The sequence below is a fragment of the Crinia signifera genome, chromosome 6 (assembly GCF_055691185.1).
Source record: "Crinia signifera chromosome 6, ASM5569118v1, whole genome shotgun sequence".
NCBI lineage: Eukaryota > Metazoa > Chordata > Amphibia > Anura > Myobatrachidae > Crinia > Crinia signifera.
Genome location: NC_139222.1, coordinates 244439203 through 244463586, shown reverse-complemented (window position 1 = coordinate 244463586; position 24384 = coordinate 244439203). Strand labels below are relative to the sequence as shown.

The 24384-nt window shown below is 44.2% G+C and overlaps 1 protein-coding gene across 1 annotated transcript in view; it reads left to right on the top strand.

The window, feature by feature from the left end:
* Window positions 1-6911: 6911 nt before the first annotated feature.
* Window positions 6912-24384, top strand: part of LOC146009132 (solute carrier family 2, facilitated glucose transporter member 9-like) — a 67119-nt gene continuing 49646 nt past the window's right edge. Inside the window, exons 1-3 of the mRNA XM_083149210.1 lie at window positions 6912-7201; window positions 22911-23009; window positions 24051-24211. Of these exons, the coding sequence (XP_083005336.1) occupies window positions 7169-7201; window positions 22911-23009; window positions 24051-24211 (293 nt within the window). The 5' untranslated portion in view covers window positions 6912-7168. The remainder of the gene's footprint in view (window positions 7202-22910; window positions 23010-24050; window positions 24212-24384) is intronic.

Sequence of the window (24384 nt, the reverse complement as noted above, 5' to 3'; positions counted from 1 at the left end):
GTTTAACCTGCTGCCATCAGGCAGACGCTACAGGGCTATTCCCACCAGGTCTACCAGAAGCCTAAAAAGTTTAAGGATTTAAGGACTAGCTCCAAGCTCCCAGTATCCTGATGTCGATGCCCTTGCTGTCCTGTGTATTTAGCGGGCGGCTTTTCTGGCTTGTTAAGCTGTCACCTCGGCCTGCTGGAGCTCGTTCGAGCTGGGGATTTGTGCGGTGTGCTGCACGCTCCTTTCCGCTGACAGGCAGTGCTCCCATGTATTGCTGCGGCGGCTGGATGTTACAAAGCCGTTCTCATGATCAATGTGACCGCACTTGATTGCTTGGCGAGCAGACCAGGTAGGAGGCCTCCACATTATCACATCACCTGCACTTTTATGCGTTTCACCGCTCACAGGGAAGCTTTTTCTACTACTGCCTTTTTTTTAATAAAAATAAATATTAACGACCTTCCCATTGTCCACTCAATGCTTGTGTTCACCTTTTGACCATGTTGAGCTTAGCCATGTTGACAGTTTTAATGTGTCGACCTTCACTGATCGCCCCAATGCAGGTCCACCTTAAGACTGTCGACCTAATGACCGTATAGCAGATTGACAGTTTCCAAATAGAAGGACTGTTCTACTAAACACCCTCGAGGAGTGAGGGTTCAGGGTATCTCATCTACTTCGTAGTGAAGCAGGCAGCATGGGGTGACCATACTGGAAATCACTATGCGATATGAAGGGTTTGGGGCTAAATTGTGCAAAATTGCATCAATTACTATCACCCCTTCCTTGCAGATCCACAAATCACGGTATTTTAAGGCAACGGGCCAGATGGGGCCCAATAATGTAACCGCTGCCCCATCTTTCAGAGTATAGGAGGCTGACTAAGCCTTGGCTGGCTATAGAAATCTGGCTTTAGAAATTTTGTCAGAATTCAAAGTAGGAAGATTCTAAGTAGGAATATACAACCTAGACTTAGCCTGGACTTGAACTGGACAGAAACTGAAGGAAACTACAATCAACATAAGTGCAACTCTTAACTGCTAAAACTTTTGAATATTACTCTTTCTGCTTGCATATGCACTGTCTGTTTTGAAAATGCACAGCTGTACCTCTAATGACTTCACCTCTCCTGCTCTTCCATTGATAATAGGTGTCCCCCAACATTTTATTCTTGGCCCTCTTCTTCTCTATCTCTACATGTCCTCTCTGGGTGAGCTTATTTGCTCACTTAACTTCCACTATCACCTCTATGCTGATAATACTAAAATGTACCGATCCTTTCCTGATCTCTCTCCCTCTATCCTCACTCATATCTCCAACTGTCTCTCTGCTATCTACTCCTGGATGGCCCAGCGCTTTTTTAGACTTAAAATATTAAAGACTCAGCTGACCTCTTCCCACCCTCCTGCATAAAACCTGACAATCTCTCAACCTAACCTGTTTAAGCTCACTTTTTCGCCTTCTGTGTCACCCCAGTCTGTCTAACCCTCCCCTTTTAGAATGTAAGCTCTCACGGGCAGGGCCCTCTCTCCTCTTGTGCCTTTCTTAGAATATATAAACCTCTGCCACCCTGATAATTGCTTCAGTGTCCTGTCCCCTAGTGCACCTATCCATATTAACCATGTACTTGTCCTAAACTGTCTTGTACTGTAATTTGTTATGTGTTTTTGATTATAACTATGCTCTGTAAAGCGGAATCTGTGTGCGCTATATAAGAAACTGTTAATAAATAAATCTTTCGAAGTGCCCAACAGCATTTCCTTTCTGGTCTCGGTGTTACAGTAGGCAAGTGTGCATCATAACCTTCATTACTGTAGTGTCCACATTATGACTACACCTCTCTATATATAATCTAGTCTTTACTATAACTTTTGTGATGGGTTATATTTAGCAGGCTGGAATTCATCTGGCATCCTATTTATCTAGCGTGCTCTTTATATGGCAATATAACCCAATAAAAAGATGTTTGCACATTGTTTTCCAGTGCTGGAAATGAAAACAAATGAACTACATGTACTTAACTTTGAATCCTCAATGAATCCCTGATGAACTGCCTTTAAGCAGCATATCCGGTAATTGCAGCAGAGCCATGACATGCTTGTATGTTGTGTAATTACCTGATACTGCTCCCCATCCAACTCTTCAAGTCTGCTATATGCATCCCAAATACAGCTTTTCTCTTTATTCTTCATTTACTGTAAGACCATATGACTGCCTGGCTCTGCGCAGATGTCTCTCACTCTCATTAGTCTTCTGTTTACATTCATTCAGGTGACTTGCCCTGAAGTAGGGGTGTAACTAGAAGTTTGTGGGCCCCATTGCAAAATTTTTAAAGTCCTTCCAGCCTTTGTCACTGCAATGTCCCTTAGGAGCAGGAGAGAGAGAGGGGAGTGAGAGAGAGATGGGGTGTCAGGGAGGGAGAAAGGGACTTAGTTATAGTGAAAGGGAGAGAGTGAAAAGAAAAAAAGGTCAATATGGTCAAAAGGTCGACACAAGCAATAGGTCATGGACAACGTGGAAAAGGTCAAGATATTTGTGTCTATGTCAACATAGGTCGACTCTTGGACACTGTGTACCATGGTTGTTGTATGACTGCACATGCGCTCGCTACACTGTGTGCAAGCCATCTGTACAAACAGCAAGCCAAGGCTAGCCTTCGCTGTCGGTATGCAAGGTGATTGACATCCTGCAACCATTTGGGGGCAATAACCCAGAGTTTTCTGGGAGTGCCCCAGAAAATGCAGGTGTTCCCCAGCCATTGGGAGGGAGGGTCGCTGACTTCATCAGCGGCCTCCTACGTCGCTGAGTAATTCTAGACTTACTCGCCACTTGCGAGCAGGGGGTGCGGGGGAAATCCATTCGATAGGTAATTAATTCATTATAAGAATGCTAAGCCAGACAAGTGAACACTTATCCAGGTGACCAATTGTATGGGTGATCCACTTGAATACCCGCATTTATTACCCCAAAACAACTCTTACTGCCGGAGGCGCTGCTACCCCTGAGGAAGCCCCTTGTTGGGCGAAACGCGTCGGGTAAAAACCACGTTTTTTCTTAAAAGACTTTTAATAAAGAGAATAACACCAAGTTATGGACTTTGTTTAATATATTATGGATTGAAGTTGAGAAGTGCGCCATTCCACATACATACATATATATATATTATATATATATATATATATATATATATATATATATATACATACACACACACACATACTGTCTCCTTAACTTAAATCACCTAATGTCTGGCTGGCTGTGAGCGGCTAGGCTGGGCATCTGCCAGCGACAGGAGGACCAGTGAGAGGAGGGCGGCAGGCTGCCGGAGCAGAGAGGAGTTCAACGGCCTGGCGGAGCAGCAGCAGAGAGTGCGGCCGCGGCGGGACTGCAGGAGGAAGACTCGCGAGATGATGACATCATCTTGCAAGCATCAGTCAAGTGCAGCAGCAGACGGTGAATGGCGGGCGGGCTGGTACTGGCCACTGTGGAGAGGGCGAGGCACAGGAGGCTTTTCTAGACACTCAGATTCCTGGAGAATCCCGGAATCTGGGAGACTTAAAAAAGCCTCCTGGGGGAATCCCGGAAATCCGGGAGAGGTGGCAACCCTAGGTATAACACTCATAGGGGGAAATTTACTAAAGGAAATTTGTAAAAAATAGGTGTATTTGTATCCAGAAATACACTTATTTTTGACATTTACTATCCCGAAAATACGGCAATTCGTATTGATAGCACATCAATACGAATTGCCGTATTTTCGGGATAGTAAATGTCAAAAATAAGTGTATTTCTGGAAAAAAATACACCAATTTTTTACAAATTTCCTTTAGTAAATTTCCCCCATAATGTTCAATAAACACTGAACAAGTGTATTAATGTCAACATTTCATGCGGTTATGCCCTTTATCAAGACAAGAAGAAATACAAACAAACATATACAAGCATATATACCTTGTGAATGAACCATGTGTGCAAAGGATCAGCTTACTCCCAGCTGCAGGTCTGTGATGTCATCCCCAGACAGTACTGACAGTGAGGGCGCTCAGTAACACTGTCAGATGGGGGGAGTGGCTGTAGTGGGTGTACCTTCAACAGGTGAACAATTACAATGATGAACAACTCAAAAACAATATATATCAAGCTAACAAATTTAAATACATATTGTTAAGCTGGCCATACAGCTAAAGATCGTTTGTCAGATTGGGCTGGTTGGAACAAAATCCTGGTAATGGAGGAGAGCAAATGACAGTTGACCATTTGCTTTGAAATGCTGGAAAACTGCCAAAAACTGTCATTCAGCTTATACCAGGTTTCTGCTCCAACCAACCAGATCTGACAATCGATCTGTAGATGTATGGTCATCTTAATTTTTTTTAGGGCTGCATAACCCAATGGTATTGATGGCTTATTATTGGCATTATTCAGCAAAATAGTTTTAGGGACACAGTACAGTATCTTGAGATATAACCATTGTTAGCGTTATCAGTCCAAAATCTATATTTGCTTCAAAACATTTTGGGCTGTAGGCATACCTCTTAACATTACCCTCTCCAGGAGGGACAGAATGCTCTATTCCAGGCATTCCCAACCACGGTCCTCAAGGCACACCAACAGTGCAGGTTTTGTAGGTATGCTGGCTTCAGCACAGGTGACTTAATTAGTACCTGAGTGATTCTGATTAATCCGTCTGTGCTGAAGCCTGGATATCACTAAAACCTGCACTGTTGGTGTGCCTTGAGGACTGTGGTTGGAAATGTCTGCTCTATTCCTGGACTTTCCCCTTAATTTATGATTACCATCACCTGTGTTGAAAAACCTTTCTTAACAATGAGCCTGTTTAAAACAGGTGATGGCAAGCCTAAATTAAGAGGGAAGTCCAGGAACAGAGCATTGTGTCCCTCCTGGAATGGGTCATGTTGGGAGGTATGTGTAGGCCAGTGTTTTCTGACTGGTTGGACAAGACGAAGAATCTCAGCCTCAATCTCCCGACATTCTTCAGAAGGTGGGCATTCTCAATAATCTGACCATACTGAGATTTACGAAGCCTTGGAGAGCGATAAAGTGGTGAGAGGCAAAGTACTGCGTAATCAAAAGGACGGCACATGAAAGAGGTCGACATAGTCAAATCATACTTGCCTACCTGACCCTCTCCATGCGGGAGAAAATACTCTGCTCCTGGACTTCCCTGGTAATGTATGATTGCCATCACCTGTGGTGAAATACCTTTACCTAGCTCCCCACAGGTGATGGCAATGATACATTGCCAGGGAAGTCCAGAAACAGAGCATTTTCTCCCGCATGGAGAGGGTCAGGTAGGCAAGTATGAGTCAAATGGGTCAACATGTAAAAACACTCAACATGCAATTTTTATGTTTTTGTGTTTATGTCAACATGGACACAGTATAACTGTACCGCATCTCCTCACATGGCTCGCCATGATTCGGGCACAGTGCCTCTCTGCACTCAGTACTAGGGTTACCACCTAGTCCCTTTAATTCCGGACACATATTAATTGCACAGGTTCTGTGGCTGGCTGACTTCAAGACTCCACTTCACCTGATTTTAAACTGCCACAGAACCTGTGTAATTAACATGTGTCCGGAATTAAAGGGACTAGGTGGTAACCCTACTCAGTACACAATTATAGTCTCCCTCTATGCCAGTGGTGCCCAATCCTGGTCCTCAAGTACCCCCAACAGTGCATGTTTTGCAGGTCTCCACACAGAATCACAAGTTCTATAATTAGCTCCACCTGTGGATCTTTTCAAATGTGCCTGAATAATGAGTGCACCTGCCGGGTGACCAGGAAAACATGCACTGTTGGGGGTACTTGAGGACCAGGGTTGGGAACCACTGCTCTATGCCCACTGGGATGGTAAAATATGAACTGTTTCTAACAAAAAAAATTCATGGAAAAATTAATGTCAACCCTTTTCCATGTTGACCTTTTGACACTGTCGACCTAATTTAGGTCAAAATTTTTTATGTGTTGACCTTTTGACCACTGACCTAGACACTGTAAAACGCATACCTCCCAACATGACCTTTTCCAGAAGGAATAAACTGCTCTGTTCCAAGATTCCCCTCTTTAATTATGATTGCCCTCAAATGTGTTCAACGCTTTAAGGACCATACACACTAGAAGATTATCTTTCCAATCTGGCTGGTTGGAACAAAATCAGGGAAATTTCTGGGAACGAATAACAATCAACCATTTGCTCCCAAAAGCTGGAAAATGAAAAGAAAAAAAAAAACAAAAAAACAGCCATCTGCATTAATGTAGTTAGCATTAATGACCATTTTTGTCTGTTTTCCATTTTCAGGAGCAAATGGTCAATTGTTATTTGCTCCCAAAAATTTCCTGATTTTCATTCCAACCAGCCAGATTGGCAAGACAATCTTCTAGTGTGTATGGGCCTGTAATCGATAAGAAAGGTATTTCACTACAGGTGATGACCATCATAGATTAAGAGTGAAGTCCAGGCACAGAACATGTTGTCCCCCGAGGAAATAGTCATGATGGGAGGTATCAATATGTGAACAAATTTTGTGTTCCACATTCAAACTACAAATTTGGGTCCGTTTTATAAAATGGAAAAAAACTAAATCAATAAAAACTAAATCAATAGAAATATTTTTTTAATCTCATATGTATAATATAAATGCAATATGTGCTAACCATATATTCTAAACCACACCTATCCATATAACCTGCACGCCCACACTCAGCAATTAAACCCTGAACTCTTACAGCTGTTATTTTCTGCCTGTATTTAACTATTTATATTTGTTCTAGATTTTTGTTTTATTATTTTGTCTTACCTTTATGTACATTGATGCATTTTATCAGTTACACAAGCAGTTTTTATTATAAAGAAAAGTTTCATAACAATTTCTATAGTAACACGAATGACACTCCCTTCAGAAAAAAACACGTCTGACAAATTGATTCCCATTTCCTTGTTAAAAAGAAAAAGCCAAATCATGTGAGACTTTGGTTTTCCTGCAGCTTTTTGTTCACATAGAGACCGCTTTCTATAGAAGGGTGAAAACCATCTCCTCAATGGCCAGCGGAACACAGTAGCCAAGTATTTTTTTTATATATATTTTGAAAACTTTAAGTAAACTTTTTGCTTTTCTGAAGACTCCGCAAGTGACACTCACAAGTGCAGCGCTGTAAATGGATAACAAGAAGACAGACTTTATAACTGGGGTAAGTCTTTAATGCTGGAGAACAGAACAAGGATTGTTGAGATTATTAATCATGTTGCTCAGGCCCCCTGCATTCCCCACTAGTTTTTGTTTGAGCTGTTTCTGAAGAGATGGCAGCACTTTGTTTTACTGGTAGAAAACCCCCTATCCTATAGTTGTAGGTACAAACTTGTTTAACCTTTTGCAGTTCACATTTTTTATTTTTTTTTTGCAAGTCAAAAAGTCTTTACATTTTTTAACGTTTTTGTTTTTTTTTTATTCAAAAATGATCTACATTGAACGATGTTAATGTTCTTATTTCAAAGTGGCCCACCATTGGATCTGCTACTAGCTCTAGGGCTGCTAAATAGATGTTGGACTTGAAAGGTTATGGTGTGTACACATGGTTGACGTCCGTGCTATTCTATCCTGATGCGATCAGATCAAATCGCACGGCAAGCCAGAAGACACACCAGCAATTTTGACTGTATAGTACAGATATGTACTATATAGTCAATGCAGCCCTGTCTATCTGGTTTCAATTTGTGCTGTGTGGGAGCACACATCGGGAGCGCAAGGTTAAAAAACCTGTGCGATCTGCATGCGATCCTGATACGATTTTCACTATATAGCCAAAATTGTATGCTGAATTGTATCATGTGTACACACCATTAAAGTGTTTACACACCATTTAAGTGTTTGTGTTATTCTTTAGTAGCAGTATTACCCCAGAATAGTGTAAGTATTTCCTTTACAGTTTCTTATTTTATTATAATGTTCCTTATGGTTATGTAACACAGAATAATGGGTTAGCAATCTAATAATTACAATAGTACTATATATATATTTTTTTCATTATTCTTTATGAATTAACCCCCACTGAGCACAGTGCTAGAACAGGATGTTGCCTGAGGGAATTCAACATAAAACAACAGTGTTGAATAAAAAATGTTTCTGATGTATTTGCAGTTTTCATACATTGTTTTTTATTCCCTGATTGTCCATAGACTAATGTGGAGAACTGTGTCTTGCTCGGTATTTCTTGTTGCTAATTTCATGTAAATAAAATAGCTTTTTAACTATTTAAACTCTCTTTACTTATTTTCATGGTTGGGGTATACAGCTCGACAGTACAGAGTGAATGGGATTATAGGCAGGGCTATTTTTCTGCAGGCTCCAGCAGGAACTGTGGCCCTTATTCTAGTTCACTCTTTCTGACTAAATATTTCTTAGATGGACAAAACCATGTGCACTGCAGGTGAGGCAGGTGTAAAACCCCACCCAAATCTAATTATCTCTGCACAAGTAACACCGGCCTCACCTGCAGTGCACATGGTTTTGTCCATCTAAGAAATATTTTGTCAGAGTGAACTAGAATGAGGGCCACAGTTCCTGCTGGAGCCTGCTGAAAAATAGCCCTGATTATAGGTGTGGAATTGCAGAGTTAATACAAATGTTTCTGGTTGTGTTATTGTGTTACAATGTCTCCCTGTTTATATGGAATGGAGGTTTGTGGATTACTGATATGTTACTGTATTCTATTTGCATATTTTTATTTTCTACTTTTTATGCTGTATATGTGACAGCGGAGACTGTTACTGAGTTTACAGATTGGACTTTTTGAGAAATCAGTGTAAGATACTTTCTGCATCTGTAGTGAACTCCTTTACCAGCAACATATCATCCGCATGGTTAAGGTTTATATTTGCCAACATGCATATCTCCTGAAGGCGTTGCCTGTTTCAGGTGTGTCTAGGATCAAATGCATGACTTGGGCCCTTATTCTAGTTGAATCGGACGGATCCGTATTTCGGATGGGCACCGAGTGTTCTTAGCCCCGCCTACCGTATGGATCTCTTACACCGTCCGAATGCGGTAAGATGCCGAGCGAATGGACCGCGAGTGGATGTTTCACATGAACACCTCCCCCATCTGTGGGAACCTCCCCCATTCTCCGATGGTCGCCCACCATCGAATGATGGACCGAGCGGTCAGACAGCTCCGAGTGCTCCAGACCACTCTGACATTTTTCCGTATGAAAGCAGGGATATGGGCGGGCAGCTGACATCCGGCTATGTCAGATGTCTGCTCCCACATGTGCGTCATGGCCGGATTACCATACGTACACCCAGCATTGTCATGGGAACGCCCATGAAATGCGGGGCGTACGCATATAGTAATGAGCCCAAACATCCCTTCACGCCCCTCTCCACCCCTTGCTCGGATGGTTCCAACCGATCATTTTTTGCACGGAACTCACGTAGTGTTCGGACGTGCGAGGCATTCGCACATGCGCAAACACAATACATCGGCCGTCCATCCGCACACGCAGCCATCCGACTCCAGAATAAGGGCCTTGGAGTGGACTTCACATAGAGGTTTAATGTAAAATATGCCTTTTCTAAAGACTGGTCTAGGACTCCTCAATAAATTATATATATCCCCCAACATGACCCATTCCAGGAGGGACAAGATTCCTGGACTTCCGGCTTAATGTGTGAATGCTGTCATCTGTAAACTAGGTAATAGATAAGAAAAGTGTTTCATCAAAGGTGTTTGAAATCATAGATTAAGAGGGGAGTCCAGGAACAGAGCATCTTGTCCCTCCTGGAGTGGGTCGTGTTGGGAGGTTTTATCTCTCTATCCTTTTCTACCACTGTGGATATAAAGGCTCTACATCCACCCAATAATTAGCTGGGCTGCCATAGAGCACTTACTGTTCTTTTATAATATCCATGTGATGTGTAAAGAGGATACAGCCTATTTAGTATGTAATAACATTTACTCCCAGCCTGGAACTCATTGGGAGTTATGTTCAATTACTAAGCAAGTAGTTACCAATGCGCATCTGTATTCATTGTCGCTAGATCCTTCATAGCCAATTCAAAAGTATTCTGGCGTATTAGTGTCCTGCGCGTCTTACTTCGACAGCCTTAAAATTGTCACGATATGTCTCACCTTGTGGTGATAAGTAGATGTGACAATATACCTGGCGCCAAAGTGTAAAACATATACATTTATTGAACAGATAAAAAGTGGAATAGGATTCTTACACCTGTGGGTATTTGGAACCTAAAAGAAAGGAGAGGGAAAGTGGACTCTCTTTGTGGGGCACTCTTGAAAATATGTAGTTAATTAAAACTTAACTTTTACTATTTAAATTTTAAAATATGATGGATAACCACACTAATTGGTTGCCAACAAAGCAACCAGGACAAACATATATGTTAAACAAACAAACATAGATTGCAGTGAGCCTTGGAAAAAATACGCTATGCAATGCAAAATATGAACGCGAGCTCTATTATAGTGGTATATTGAAATGTCAAACACAATATTTGAACCTATGCGTTCTTGACTGTAACTATTAAACACTATAGGGCTCTAGCGATCGAGGATGTGCCCAATTTGGCTGAAAATATCCTAGACTGGGGAGGATGTGCCTAGTCTGGCTGAAAGTATCCTAGACTAGGGTTAGTCTGAAGGCAAAAATAATAAGAAAAATTATATATATATATATATATATATATATATATATATATATATATATATATATATATATATATATATATATATATATATATTTGGAACCTGCAAGGATGGAATGGTGGCAGGGATGCAGTCCGGAAGTGCACCATGCCCGGCTCCAAATAGCTTTGCACGGGGTAGTCCAACAAGTAGGCTGTCAGTCCCTTCCAGGGCCGGCGCCACCACTAGGCAGCCTTAGGCATTTACCACTGGAGGGCGGCATCGCATGCTGCCATGAATGTACAGTTAATTTAGTTGAGCGCCTCCTCTAAAGAGGAGAATAGGGGAGCAGGGTTGAAGCAAGCCGCACACACGTGTGTCCAGTCCAGCAGCCGGCACTGACAGTCTGAGACTGAAACAAATGAAAGTAAGCAGTGCTGACAGTCTGCTGCATTAGGTGGACCTCCCCGCCCCCTCCATGACAGCCAAAGGTCGTGTGCTACCATTACCATTTGCTGCATATTGCCGGTTGCTTAATGTATTAATTACCCATAAACACCCCTTACCCCAGAAGTACCCTCACCGCGGTCTGGCGCTAGCAGCTCAGCAGAGCCAGGGAAGCGCCAAGCTCTCCCTGCTCTGCACCCTGCCAATGATGCTGCCGGCTGCTTAATGTAAAAAAATGAAGAACCAGTTTCTGGAACGCAGGTGCAGCCTAAGCCCTGTTCCCTGCAGCACCCCTACCTCTTCGAGGAGCAGTGTACTATAAGCGGGAGGAAGAAATTACAGCTGGCTCCATGTACAAAGCTGCTGCTGATATCCGCTGCTGACAGGAGTCAACCCTGCACAGTGGAGGTGGTTGTTCTACACTGCTGTTGCCCCGGGACAGGTAGGAAAAACGGCATGGAGATATAGGATGTGCAGCAGCAGCCCTTATTAAACACATGCTGCAGAGGGGAAGAACGGGGAGTGAAACGGGGTGGGGGTGGGGGGGTTTTGGTTGTTGGTGGTTAGCTTTGCCTAGGGTGTCTAGCCGGCTTGCACCGGCCCTGGTCCCTGCCAACACGATTCGAGCATCAAGTGCTCTTCTTCCTGGGCACAGTGACTGACCCATTAACAGTATTGACTTCTATAGCAAACACAGAGGTTCTGGATTACCGCTGCCAGAAGTATCGCAACGTCACTTCCGTTGTTGTAAAATGGAAACATAGTCAATATAAACTGTCCTGGATGTAAGTGAAAGTCTTGCAAGACCATGTAGGGTATAAAAACGTGTATAATTCTCTGCGCCGTCATCGGAAGTGCAGCGGCCCGCGGATTCCGGTATTTAGATGACAGCTTCCGGTTGGTGGCATGTATCTCCTGGTTGGCGGAAGAGGTTTTTTTTTTCATAGTGGATTCCAACCAGAAGGAATCCACTAAGAGAAAAACTTCTTCTGCCAACCAGGAGATACATGCCACCAACCGGTAACCAGAAGCCTTAAGGGCTGTTGTTGGGAACCTCTGTTTTATTGGCATGTCCATTGTCCCAAGTGCTGTATTCCCGAAGCTTAAAGCTGGGCAAACATTATTTTTTTTTATTGTACTAAACATGGGGTAGCCAACTCCAGTCCTCGAGAGCTACCAACAGTGCATGTTTTCCATGCCTCCTCACAGAATCAGAAGTGAAGTATTTAGCTCCACCTGTGGATCTTTTAAAATGTCAGTCAGTAATGAGTGCACCTGTGCAGCAGCTAGGTGGTCTGGAAAATGTGACCTGTTGGTAGCTCTTGAGGACTGGAGTTGGCTACCACTGGACTAAATTATATGCACGAGAAGTACTGTAGATAATAATATTGTTTAGTGTGTATGCACCATAGGCGAATCTAGAATTATGATAATGGGTGGTCCCAGATCCAGACACAACAGGAGGGGGACCTTTGCGCGGCGTAGCCGCGCTGCAAAAAGGGGGCGTGGTCTCATGGGAAGGAGGCGTGTCATCACAAAAAGGGGTGTGGTATTACACTTTAGACCATACACAGTAATGCCCATTACACATTTTAGCAAACTCCGTAATACCCATTACACATAAAGCCACACGCCGTAATGCCAATTACACATAAGGCCACACACCATAATGCCCATTACACATTGTGCCACATATCATGATGCCCATTACATACTATATAACAAACCGTAATGCCCATTACATATTTGCCACATAAGTGCTGCTTACCTACGTGCTCATTGCTAGGGGGTTCTTGCTTGATGGCACCATAGTACCCATTACACATGATGCTGCACACCATAGTACCCATTACACATGATGCCGCACACCATAGTACCCATTACACATGATGCCGTGTACCATAGTACCCATTACACATGATGCTGCACACATAATGTCCCTTACACATGATGCTGCACACATAATGCCCCTTACACATGATGCAGCACACATAATGCCGCTTACACATGATGCTGCACACCGTAATGCCCCTTTAAAATAATACCCCTTTCACAACAGTAAATGCAGGGATTTACCCGGGAATATGGTCCCAGGATCATGCAGGGACATTCCCAGGCTGACCCTTTATACACCAGCCTAGTCCCTGCATTTTCTGGTGTGAGGGGGAGAGACAACCACTCTTCTCTCCCTACCCCCCTTTAACAAACCAGCTATATCTTTGGAACCATCTGACCCATTTACATGAGACCAGTATCATATTGAAGAACTTTTGAGTTGGCTTCGAATGATTTTGGTCCCGTTAAACTGGGCTGTTTGGTTCCAGAGAAATCTGCCCTCAAAGAACATAAACAGTCATGAAAATACATTTAAGAAATAAAAAAAAAAAATGGTTTAACCTCAATATCCCTGGAACCAATTAATCCATATAGATCCAGCCTGGTATCAGATTGAAGGCCCAGCAATTTGGGTTCGACTAAGATCAACCTTGAGCTTCAGTGATGCCGAAGGGGGAACTGGCAGCCGTTGAACTGGGTGGGGGTCCCATGTTATCCTATAGGGAAAACTTTCCAGCTTTGCCTGGTCGTATCTCCGGTTCCCAGAGGGCTAGAGACACGGGGCTGGGCTCGTTGGAAAGCCCCATCCCTCAGCTACAAAATGGGCTAATGGGTGGTCCTGTGCACCCCCGGACCACCCCCTAGATTCGCCTATGGTATGCACTATATCGTTAAATGTGTGTGCTCCCATTGGACGTTATCGACCTCCTCTGTACAAACAGTCCAATCCGGTCACCAATGGCAGCATGCTCCTGGATGTGGCTGCTGAACGTTAATGTTCAGCATGTATGCACTATATCGTTTGTCCAGGAGTTCGATAAAGTTCAAGGGAACATCGTTATAGATATTGTTCATGTACATGTACAATATCCTCTGTTACCCAGCTTAACAGTTTGCCTAATGCTGACCTGACCTCTAGCTCGGCACTTTATACTGTATGTTAGCCACAATGAATGAAGCAGTGTATATGCCCAGTGCGTTGCTAACCAGTAACATAGTCCAGCAGCATGTGTTCCCCTGAGGGCTGGAGATGACAATAAGCACTTGTAGCACTTCTATACTAACACTGTACTACAAAAGCAGCTAGTATACATGAGTACATTGCTGCAGTCATTCGTGCAGCTCCTGCAGATAGGATGGACAGGGCTGCATGTAACAGTCTTTTAGGCATCAATGGTTAAGTGGTGACCAAGGGGAAATGTCCTCTAGAATCATACCTCCCAACTTTTGAACGATGTGAGGAGGGACAGTGCCCGGGGCAAAAGCGCATGCCGAAATTTGGGGTGTGTGGCCTGGCAGGAAAGAGCATGGCCTATACGCGCGATGCTAAGAGTGGGAAGACAGAGTAGGGGGGTAGAGAGAGACACAAGGACCAAGAGAGAGGCAAAGAGAGGGGGAGAGGGAACAGGGGTAAGAGACACAGGGAGAGCGAGCGAAGGAAAGAGCGAGCGTGGGGAGGAGAAAGACAGGTAGAGATAGAAGGGGAAAGGGACAGGGAGGAGAGACAGTGGGCAGGATGTACCAACCACACATCGCAATCATACTAATTGCATATGTACTTAGTAATGTAACTTATGTAACATATGCGATTAGTATTGCATAGGGCTGGATAGTCAACTCCGGTCCTCGAGAGCTACCAACAGTTAATGTTTTTCAGATCTCCTCACAGAATCTCAAATGAAGTAATTAGCTCCACCTGTGAATCTTTTAAAATGTGTTAGTGAGTAATGAGTGCACCTGTGCAGCAGCTTGGTCAGAGGTAGCCAACTCCGGTCCTCGAGAGCATAAACAGTTAATGATTTCCAGATCTCCTCACAGAATCAAGTAAAGTAATTAGCTTCACCTACAGTATGTATCTATAAAAATGTGTTAGTGAGTAATGAGTGATCCTGTCCACCGGCTAGGTGGTATGGAAAACGTGAACTGTTGGTAGCTCTCGAGGACTGGAGTTGGCTACCATGGGCATAGGGCATGCAGGGCCCTCTAAAGGTATGTCGGGTCTGGTAACAGTTTGGGGTATGGCCTAATCGTGGGAGGCGTGACCACCTTGCGCAGTTAGGACCCCCCCAAAAATTGTTTAGAGGGGGTGAAAAAAAACCTCTAATGTCGAGGGGGGTGTGTGTGTGTGTGTGTGTGTGTGTGTGTGTGTGTGTGTGTGTTAAAGTTCCCTACAAAATGTGCTGTGCTGACAGCAGGCTCAGCATGAGCTCTTACGCTGTTAGTGAGATGCTCATGCTGAGCCTGCTGTCAGCACAGCACATGCTGTAGGTGTGTGCTGCCTGGGAGGGACGGAGGGGGAAGGGGTTGGGGTCAGATCCAGGCCCCTACAGCAAGCATGGGCCGGGGTAATTAGTGCCCACTCCCCCCCTCGGCAGCCCTGAGGACATGTCACGACTCAAGGTTTGAGAAGCACTTCTCTCCCATCCAGATGCTTAACCAAGCTTGCGCAGAGACTATCACCTTCCATCTTCCTGCAGCACTCTGGTGCCTGTCCAGGGCTGGGTGCGTGTGACCAGTGATCCCCGCAATGTCATCTCAGCGGGTGCGACTGGATCGCATCTGCATCCTGGTCAGTGCAGTGTCTGGCACTGGCTCCCCGCTCCAGTACAGGCCTCAGGCCTCTCCACGTGGACGCCAGTCGCCGCCATGGGATGCCGCCATCTTGGATCTGCCCACATGCTTCTCTCAAGCCAATCCCCAGTCAGCCATCTCTGACATTATCCCACTGCAGCCAATCATCTGCATGCTCTGCCTATAAAAATGGCAGAGGCTGGACCCTGAAGTTAGTCAGTGCAATATTGTCCTTAGAGAGGCAGCATTCTTAGCTCTCTGAGTACTCTTTACAGTGTACCTGTTTCTACCTGATCATCTACAATACCTGCTATTCAGTCTACCTGCAATCAGATCCTGTATGTGTGATGTTGTCAGACTACGTGTAGTTGTGTACCCGATACCTGCTGTTCCTGGTCTCCGTTCCGGCACTGCTCAGCTGCTCTCTGCCTGCTTCACTCGCCTGCAATTCAGAGGGCGGAGGGACAAGGGCACCCCAGGGAGACAATACCCTAAAACACCCCACAAAATGGTCACCACACGTTAGGACGGTGATCAAAGGTTTTATTTTTGAAGCGAAAAGGACTGTGAATCACCGCTATGAAAATGACTAAACAATGCAATAACAATAATGACAATTGGCAGTTTATGAATAAAGACAATTCTCCCTTATGATATTGTGCGCAATGGGGTCACTGTGGCACCATAGGCCGCACTTCCCACAATACACTGCAGTAAATGCAATACACTGTTCAACAATCAATTCAATGGAAAGACAAAGAATAAAAATGTTCTATAAAGAGGATATCGTGCGCAATGGGGCCACCCGTAACTCCTGTAGGCCACAATTCGCACGGTATGCTGCGTTACCGAGGTCACCAGGCAATATGACTTCAGTGTAAACAATGCAAACCCTCAAAAAGACATGTAATAGTTTTACCAATAAATGACAGTAAGATGCAGCAACTGATACTTGCATAAGTAACCAAAAGTGTCCAGACACAACTGAATAAGTCCCTGTACTGCGCAGTTCTCTAAAGCAATAAGGTACCTGTTTGAGCCTAGGTGCACCGTAATTGAATAAGTAATTGATAAAGAGGTTTGTAATCCCTGGCAAAGGTATCCTGAGCTTTGGCACTGTGTTGGTACTTCAGGCCATTCATACAAGGGGTAGGATCTTTTAGGCAAGACCTGAGTAACTACGGTCCCACACAACAACTATGGGTTTAGTGCTTTACACACAGTCACAGGGGCATACAGAGGGTTAGTTGCAGCTGGGTGTCCAGATAGGGGAGCCCTTTCCCTGCTGACATGGGCTGCCGTCAGTATAGAGGAGGTAGAGGCAACCTGTCCCAGCGGGTTGGTAGGGAGGCCTAAGATGGCTCCTGAGTGCGGTGGTGTCAGTGGGGCTAACAGGCCAGTAGCAATGGTAGGCGGCAGGGGTAAGTGGGTCAGCGCTAGGGTACCCTGTGCCTCTGGGCGTAGGGTGGCTCCCATCAATCAGTGCCGGTCTATGGGTGCCGGGCACTGCTGCTCTGTCTCCCTCTCTCTGTCATTGATCACCGTCTCTTCCTTGTGCGTCACGCTGCCCCCGCGGCTCTCTCTCTCTACCGTCAAGCTGGTCTCTGCTCCGTCTCCGACCGCCCCAATCAGTCATCGCTGCCAGCTCCACTCCTTCGGCGGCTCTGCGCAGGATCTCTCCGCCTGACGCCACTGCTCTCTCTGTGCTCGGCGCGTCACCCCGCTCTCTGTCATGTAGCGCTCTTCCCCTCACTGCTACCCCTGCGTGCTCCTTACTCTTCCTCGGCGCGCTCCCCACACAGCACTTCGCGCCCCGTTTACCAGCTCCTCCTCACAGCCACTTGATACATACACCTCTGCCCAGCAACAGGCAGAGATGCCCCCTTGACTTTGGCGCCCACTGAGCCACCAATGCACATAATCCTTTTGCTTCAGGGAGTTCAGGTAGGCTCTGGATCCCTAAGTCCTGTGATGAGTGCAGCTGCAGGGCGGTTGCTTAGCAACCTAGTACAGGGAGCTAACACCTACAGCACAATTTGTAACAGTTTCTGGGAGCAGCATGGGCTGCAGTTAGGTGCAAACATAGTCAGTGCTGGCCACCAGTAAGTCTGTGGCATAAAAGAAAAGGGTACCCCAATTCTGGGATGCCACATATGTTCCTCATTCTCACTACAGTTACCAGTCACCATTCAGAGAGACAACATCAATACTTCCACCATAGGCAGATATCTGCTGTTGCCATTATCATCATCAGTGAACCTCTCCTGTGACTACACTAGTGATAATAACCAGAGCATACTTGCCTGTAGTGACTTCTTCAAGCAGTATCCACTGTTGGTTAGCATCAGTCAGAGCCAGTCCATATCCTTTGGCTCCTCCTCTTCAGTCACTTCATCATTACTCCTTTGTGGAGTTCCTATACTGTTCCTAGTTATCCAATGTGCAGTCTAAGCTTATCAACGAACCCAGCATCAGTTTTACATCAGCTAGAGTACAAAATCACCCAGTGGCGTAGCTACGTTTTGGGCGCCCCCCCGCCGAGCACCCCTACCCTGCCGCCCATGCAAACCCCCCCTCAATCCCCCACAACCTTACCTATTGCGCTGGTCCCGGCGGCTCCATTCTTCTGCTGAGGACCACCAGAAAATGGCCGCCCCCATACAGCAGACAGTTTCAGAGAACTGTGTGCTATATGGGTGCAGCCATTTTGTGGTGGTCCTCAGTAGAAGAACGGAGCCGCCGGGACCAGCGCGATAGGTAAGTCTGCGGGGGATTGAGGGGGGTTTAACTATAGCACCCGGCGCCCCCACATGCACAGTGCTCCCCCCCCCCCCGCGGTGCTATAGTTACGCCCCTGAAATCACCCCTTAGACATGACAGGGCAGTTCTTGTGATAAGCATCAGACAGGGGTGAGCACTCTACCCCTCCTGCTGTTCCCAGCAGCCTCCTGCTCAGATAGCTGCAGGGGCTGCTGAGTCCGACTCCTCCTCCATGCACCCGGAAGAGATGCAGGGAGGAGGAGGTCAATGGTCTGGGCCGGACACAGGTGGGGTGGGGTGGCGTGGATCCACGGGGGTCGCGTGGGTAGCAAAAAGTTGCCCATAGGCTTCTATGGGGTTACACCAGCTACAGCTGGCGTAACCCCCGTGGTGAAGCCCTGGCGGTTGGGCTTCAATGCATAAAGAATGCGGTAAAAACCCTGATAACTGGGTATACTGCTTTTTTTTGGGGGGTTTAGTACATTCCGCCCATTGAGAGAGTTAGTCCGAGTATGCAGGGTCCAAAACCCCATTGACTCTTTCCCCAGTGGCAGTGAGTCGCAGCTCTTTGGTGCAAAGACGGCAATGCTTGGGCAGCCTGTGTTTTGCATGATGAACCGCAGATCCTGGTTAAGAGCACACATCAGTATGGCCCTTTGGTCCTCCTGCCCACTATGCTCTGCAAGACTTCCAGATCTCAGAGTGGGTGCAGCCCGAAGAAAGTCCTGCAATCGTAAAAAACTGTAGAAGCAAATAATGCATGTGGACAAGAGACCTAGATCTTGTGGTCAGGTTGGGAGATATTTTGAGATGAGAGAAGAGATAAAGTTTGGTTAATAGCCTTGCTTGTAAGTAAAAGTATGTTACAGTATAAATGGATATCCAATGGAGGGACTGACAATACAGCTGTGCAGATGATGAACGTATAGTGAGGAAGAAATGCCTCGTAGTTGCATTCATGAGCCTCTGTTTTTTTAAGACCAGTAAGAAGACTATTAGATCAACGTGGGAGATCAGGCGAGCATGGATAAGCATATTTGCAGTGTCTTGGTGTGGTATGGTTATATTTTGGATATTTTCTTTTTTTAGATGTATGTAACATGATTTTGAGATGGTTTGAATGTGGGGAAGAAAGGAAAGTTCAGAGTCAAGGTTGACCTCTGTGCAGCATGCTTGCAGGGTAGGACTGTTTGAGTTATTGGCAGTGATAGCAATATCAGGTTGGTAATTACTATTGGCCAGGGAAATATTATTAATACTGTTTTGGAAATATAGTTTAAGGTGGCGAAATGGCACCCTAGAAGAAATGGGAGACCGCCATTCAGTGAAGCACACCAATACAGACACATCTGTGGAGGATAGGTAGATGTGAGTATAATCTGCAAACAGAAATTGAAGTTTAAAAGAACTGAGATGACCTATAGATTTAGTAAAGCAAAGGGCCTAAGACTGAACCTTGCAGTTCTCCAACGGCTTGAGGTAGCACATAGGAGGTGTATTCAGAGAAGCTGGCACTTAATTAGCAATTTGATAGGATGAGAACAAGAAAGGGCTGTGCCCTTAAGACTTAGGGATTGTAGTGTTTGTATGAGAAGACCATGTTCAGGAGTGTCAAATGCATCAGCGAGATCTAGAATAATACGAAGTTGTTAATCGTCTTTATTGGCCATACACATTGTGCATTTTTGCCCAGAGTGTATGGATAACGATTTTGTGGAAAAACGCTCCGTGCATACACACAGAGCGCCGGCTTTAGCGATTGACGACCACCACTCCCTCATCATCACTAGCCCAGCAGATGAGCGGCCGGGCCAGTGAAGCTGCAGGAGTGGGCATCACCACTCATTGCTGCCCCTGGGCGGCTTTCAAGCTAAAAGACACTCAAACAAGTAAACAGAGCGGCTTTCAGCTGAAAGTCACCCAGTGTGTATGGGCCTCTTTACACTTAGCCTTGACCTGATCAATATTCGAAACCTACTTGGATTATGCTGTTGATACCAACATAAAAGGTACAGGTTCATCCACGTGTTCTAAGAGCCATCCAGGGCTGTGATCAGAGGTCATGTAGCTACTTACAGTATTTCTCTGAAGGCACCTGAGGAAAATGACATACTTTACATACTGTAGACTAAAAGATTTCTAACAATCACCTTTGGATCTCTTAAAATGTGTCAATGAGTAATGTATTCACCTTTGCACCTGTCGGCTGACCTGGAAAACATGACCTGTGTGGGGTCCTGAGGACACCATTTGAGAACCCCTGCCCCATTGGACTCCCTCATTACCATTCAGATCCTTTTGCATCTACTTTGAATTATTCAAGCTTCAGCATCCATCACCACCCACTGTATTATCACTGCAAAGACTTCTTTTCTCCCAGGTCGGTAATGCAACTTCATTTTTGGGTATTATTTCTGGGACTTTTATCACAACTTGCAGTGTTTTGCTGACTCATAAATTTGGATTCTTACAGGTCCTGATCCTTGTGGTGTCTTAGTGATCTAGTGAGATCACTTAGAAAATGCCCTTTAATCGCCACATGCGTAGGCCCCATTAGTCTCTTCTATCCGTATTTACATGTATCTTAAGGGTGCATTATCTGAATCTTAATTGTTTTTTCCTGATGTACTGTTAGAATTTTTTATTTTTGCCCATACGTAAGGTTTGTTGCAAACTAATTCTATGTCCTGGGGTTATTTTGTTTTCTTCGAACTGTTATTATTGGCCTATTGTAAATTTGTTATTATTAGAAATATGTTCTTACCTTATTTGCTTTGGTTCTAATGGGCCCCATACATCAGCAATCACAATTAATGGTTTTCCAGATCCAGTGATTCCTCCCCCCCCCCCCCCCCCCCCCCAGATAAATGGTTTCTACAATCTATTTGACTTACCCACACATTACAGATTTATTTCAGTGATCGGCAGATTTTTCCCATGTTAAGATTGCATCTTTATATCTGGAAAGTGCCCATACATCACCTTAATCGGTTGTCATTTCAGATGTTACTTCTTTTCATAATTTAAATAGAAGAAGACGAAACGGGAACGCCCACACATATAAAAAACAACCGCAGATAATACCAGATTATTAAACATGTTTAAAAATCTGATTCAGCAATCGATTGACGATCCCTATTAATTGTTGATTGAGATCGCCAAAAGGGGGAGCCCACACATTAAAGATTAATTGTGACAATCATCTCCAGATCTGAGGATTGTCACAATTAATTGCTGATGTATGGGGCCCATAATGCATCATCGGGTTTAGGTCTTGGCAAAACCACGCTTGTGTTTTGTCTCCATTTTAACCCTTTCGAGTGAAAGTCTAGTCAGGCTCAACAGCCCTAGCGCTAATAGCAGATCCAATGATGAGGCACTTTAAAATAAAAACATTAACATTGTTCAATGTGGACCATTTTTGAATAAAAATGTTACAGGTTGAGTATCCCTTATCGAAAATGCTCCAGAAGAATTTTGGATAACTGATTTATTCTGTATTTTGGAAAATTGTTATATTTGAATGAGTTATCTTGAGGTATCTTGTATTTATGTTGCATGAGCACATAAAACACATGAACTACACACAAATATATTTTAGTTGGGCATGAAACAAGGTCCAAAACATGAAACAAAGTTTGTGTAAAATTACAGACACTGAATATGAATGCCAAGCAATCATGTCCTTGCATATATTTAGTGCCAGTTACATGTTATTTCCCCAGTAGTGCCCGTTACAGATGTACCCAGTAGGTTCTTTGCAAAAAATAAAAGTACATTTTGGAGACTATGGTTTTCTGAATAATTTGGATACCGGATATTTGGATAAGGGATACTCAACCTGTACAAAAATTACAATGAACTTAAACCAGACTGATTGAAAAGCAAAAAAAAAAAAAAATTGGACTGCAAATGGCTAAAATCGATGATTATATTTGATCTACTAGTATCATGTATTTTTTTTTTATTATTATTAACTTTGAAATTTGGATTTAAAATCAGAATTTCTGCACTGCAAGAAGTTTTGACCATGTATGGTTTAGATCACCTCATATTCGGACCGGGTGTTTGGATCCACAAAATGTATGTAAAGTAGTGTTAGACTTATTTCACACACTCCGACACCTGCTGGGTGGCGAAATCCCGCACGGCCAAAAGCCGTACCGTACAGTAGTTGTCAATGGACAATGGCCCGGCCGTCCAGTTGCAGCCAGTTTCCACCACTGGAAGGGTGCCGGAGTATGTGAAATAGCCCTTACTGGAGAACAGAGCTGGACATCTCCGTTATAAAATGTTTAAATGACATCTAGAAGGAAGTTTAGGGGTGGTAAAGACAGAATCTTCTCCAAATGACCAGATTTTTCATTTTCTCTTACTGACTAATAAAAATTAGTAGATTTAAATGATTTTTTTTTTTTTTTTCCCTAAAGCACCTGACTCTTCCTTTACTGGCCGTGTCCTTGCTGTCTTCATTTGGGTCTTCTATGCTGTATGGCTACAACTTGGCAGTGGTCAACTCCCCCTCTGTGGTAAGAAAAACGGTTCTTTTGGGTAACTGCACCTATTTGTCTTGTATATGTGTGTGTGTGTGTGTGTGTGTGTGTGTGTGTGTGTGTGTGTGTATAGATATATAAAATATGTAGTCTGCTAATATTCATGATAGGACACATACAATATTTCTTTCTTATGATGTAGTACAGGACAGGCCAACCTGTGGCTCTCCAGATGTTGTGAAACTACAAATCCCGCATGCCTTGCCACAGTTTTAACACTCCCTTATAGCAAAACTGTGGCAAGGCATGATGGGATTTGTAGTTTGACAACATCTGGAGAGCCACAGATTGGCCAAGCCTGATGTACTGTAGTAGATCAATTCTTACAATTATCATGTTTGTGGCCCTCCCTCTGAGGCCGACACCTGGGCACAGTGCGCAACCCACATCCCCTGGGGGTGATCCCTCTGTTCAACAGTCATATACATGCACTGTTGGCTAGACTAATTTTTATTGTCAAAACTTATTAGAAACTGGTGACATCAATGAGGGATGAGTAAGCGTGTCATACTGCATGGATGGTTCTTAGTGAATTGATGGACTTCTCACGAACCGAGGCTCAGCCCACAAATGTGAGAATGTTCTAAGAAAACCGAGCATGACCATTCATTATTAAAACACATGGAAGCAGTATGAAGTACACTGTCTGCTAAAGTCAATGGGCCTAAATAATAGTAATTCATTATGCCGATGCTATCGCAGTTGAGCATCTGGTCATGCATCTGAATTGCGCTGCATATGTCAGATGATGATGGGATGGGGGGGGCCCATATCACAAAATGAAGAATGACTATAAGAAGCATTCTTTGTTGGACTCAATGCAAACAGCAGGTGCTACACTTATAAAGTGCCACCTCCACTCTTTCACCCGAGGTTCTAAAAAATCGGTATTGGTTTGGAAATGGTGGTGGAATCGGTAAGCCAACGTTTTTACTTGGTTGAAGGCTAGCCTTACATACAAAGTTCACCCAAATAAATTCTTTTTTTTTTAATTAACTGAAATATTCTATTTTACAGTACATTAAAGCATTTTACAATGCCACCTGGTACCAAAGATACGGGGAACCTCTTGAGCAAAGCCCGTTAACTATTTTGTATTCCTTGACGGTGTCTGTGTTTGCGCTGGGCGGATTGCTGGGATCTCTCTTTGTTGGAATTCTGGTATCCAGGTTTGGGAGGTAAGTACACAAAGACCAAAAGACTGTCCTTTTTCTTTTTCTATTGAGTTTGTCTCCAACCTTATGAGTATATATTAATGGAAAAGGTAAATTTAATAGGAATAAATTATTTTTTTTGTGACCATATAGATCCAGACTTTTTTTTAAATAGTGTTCACTGTTTGTGTTACAAT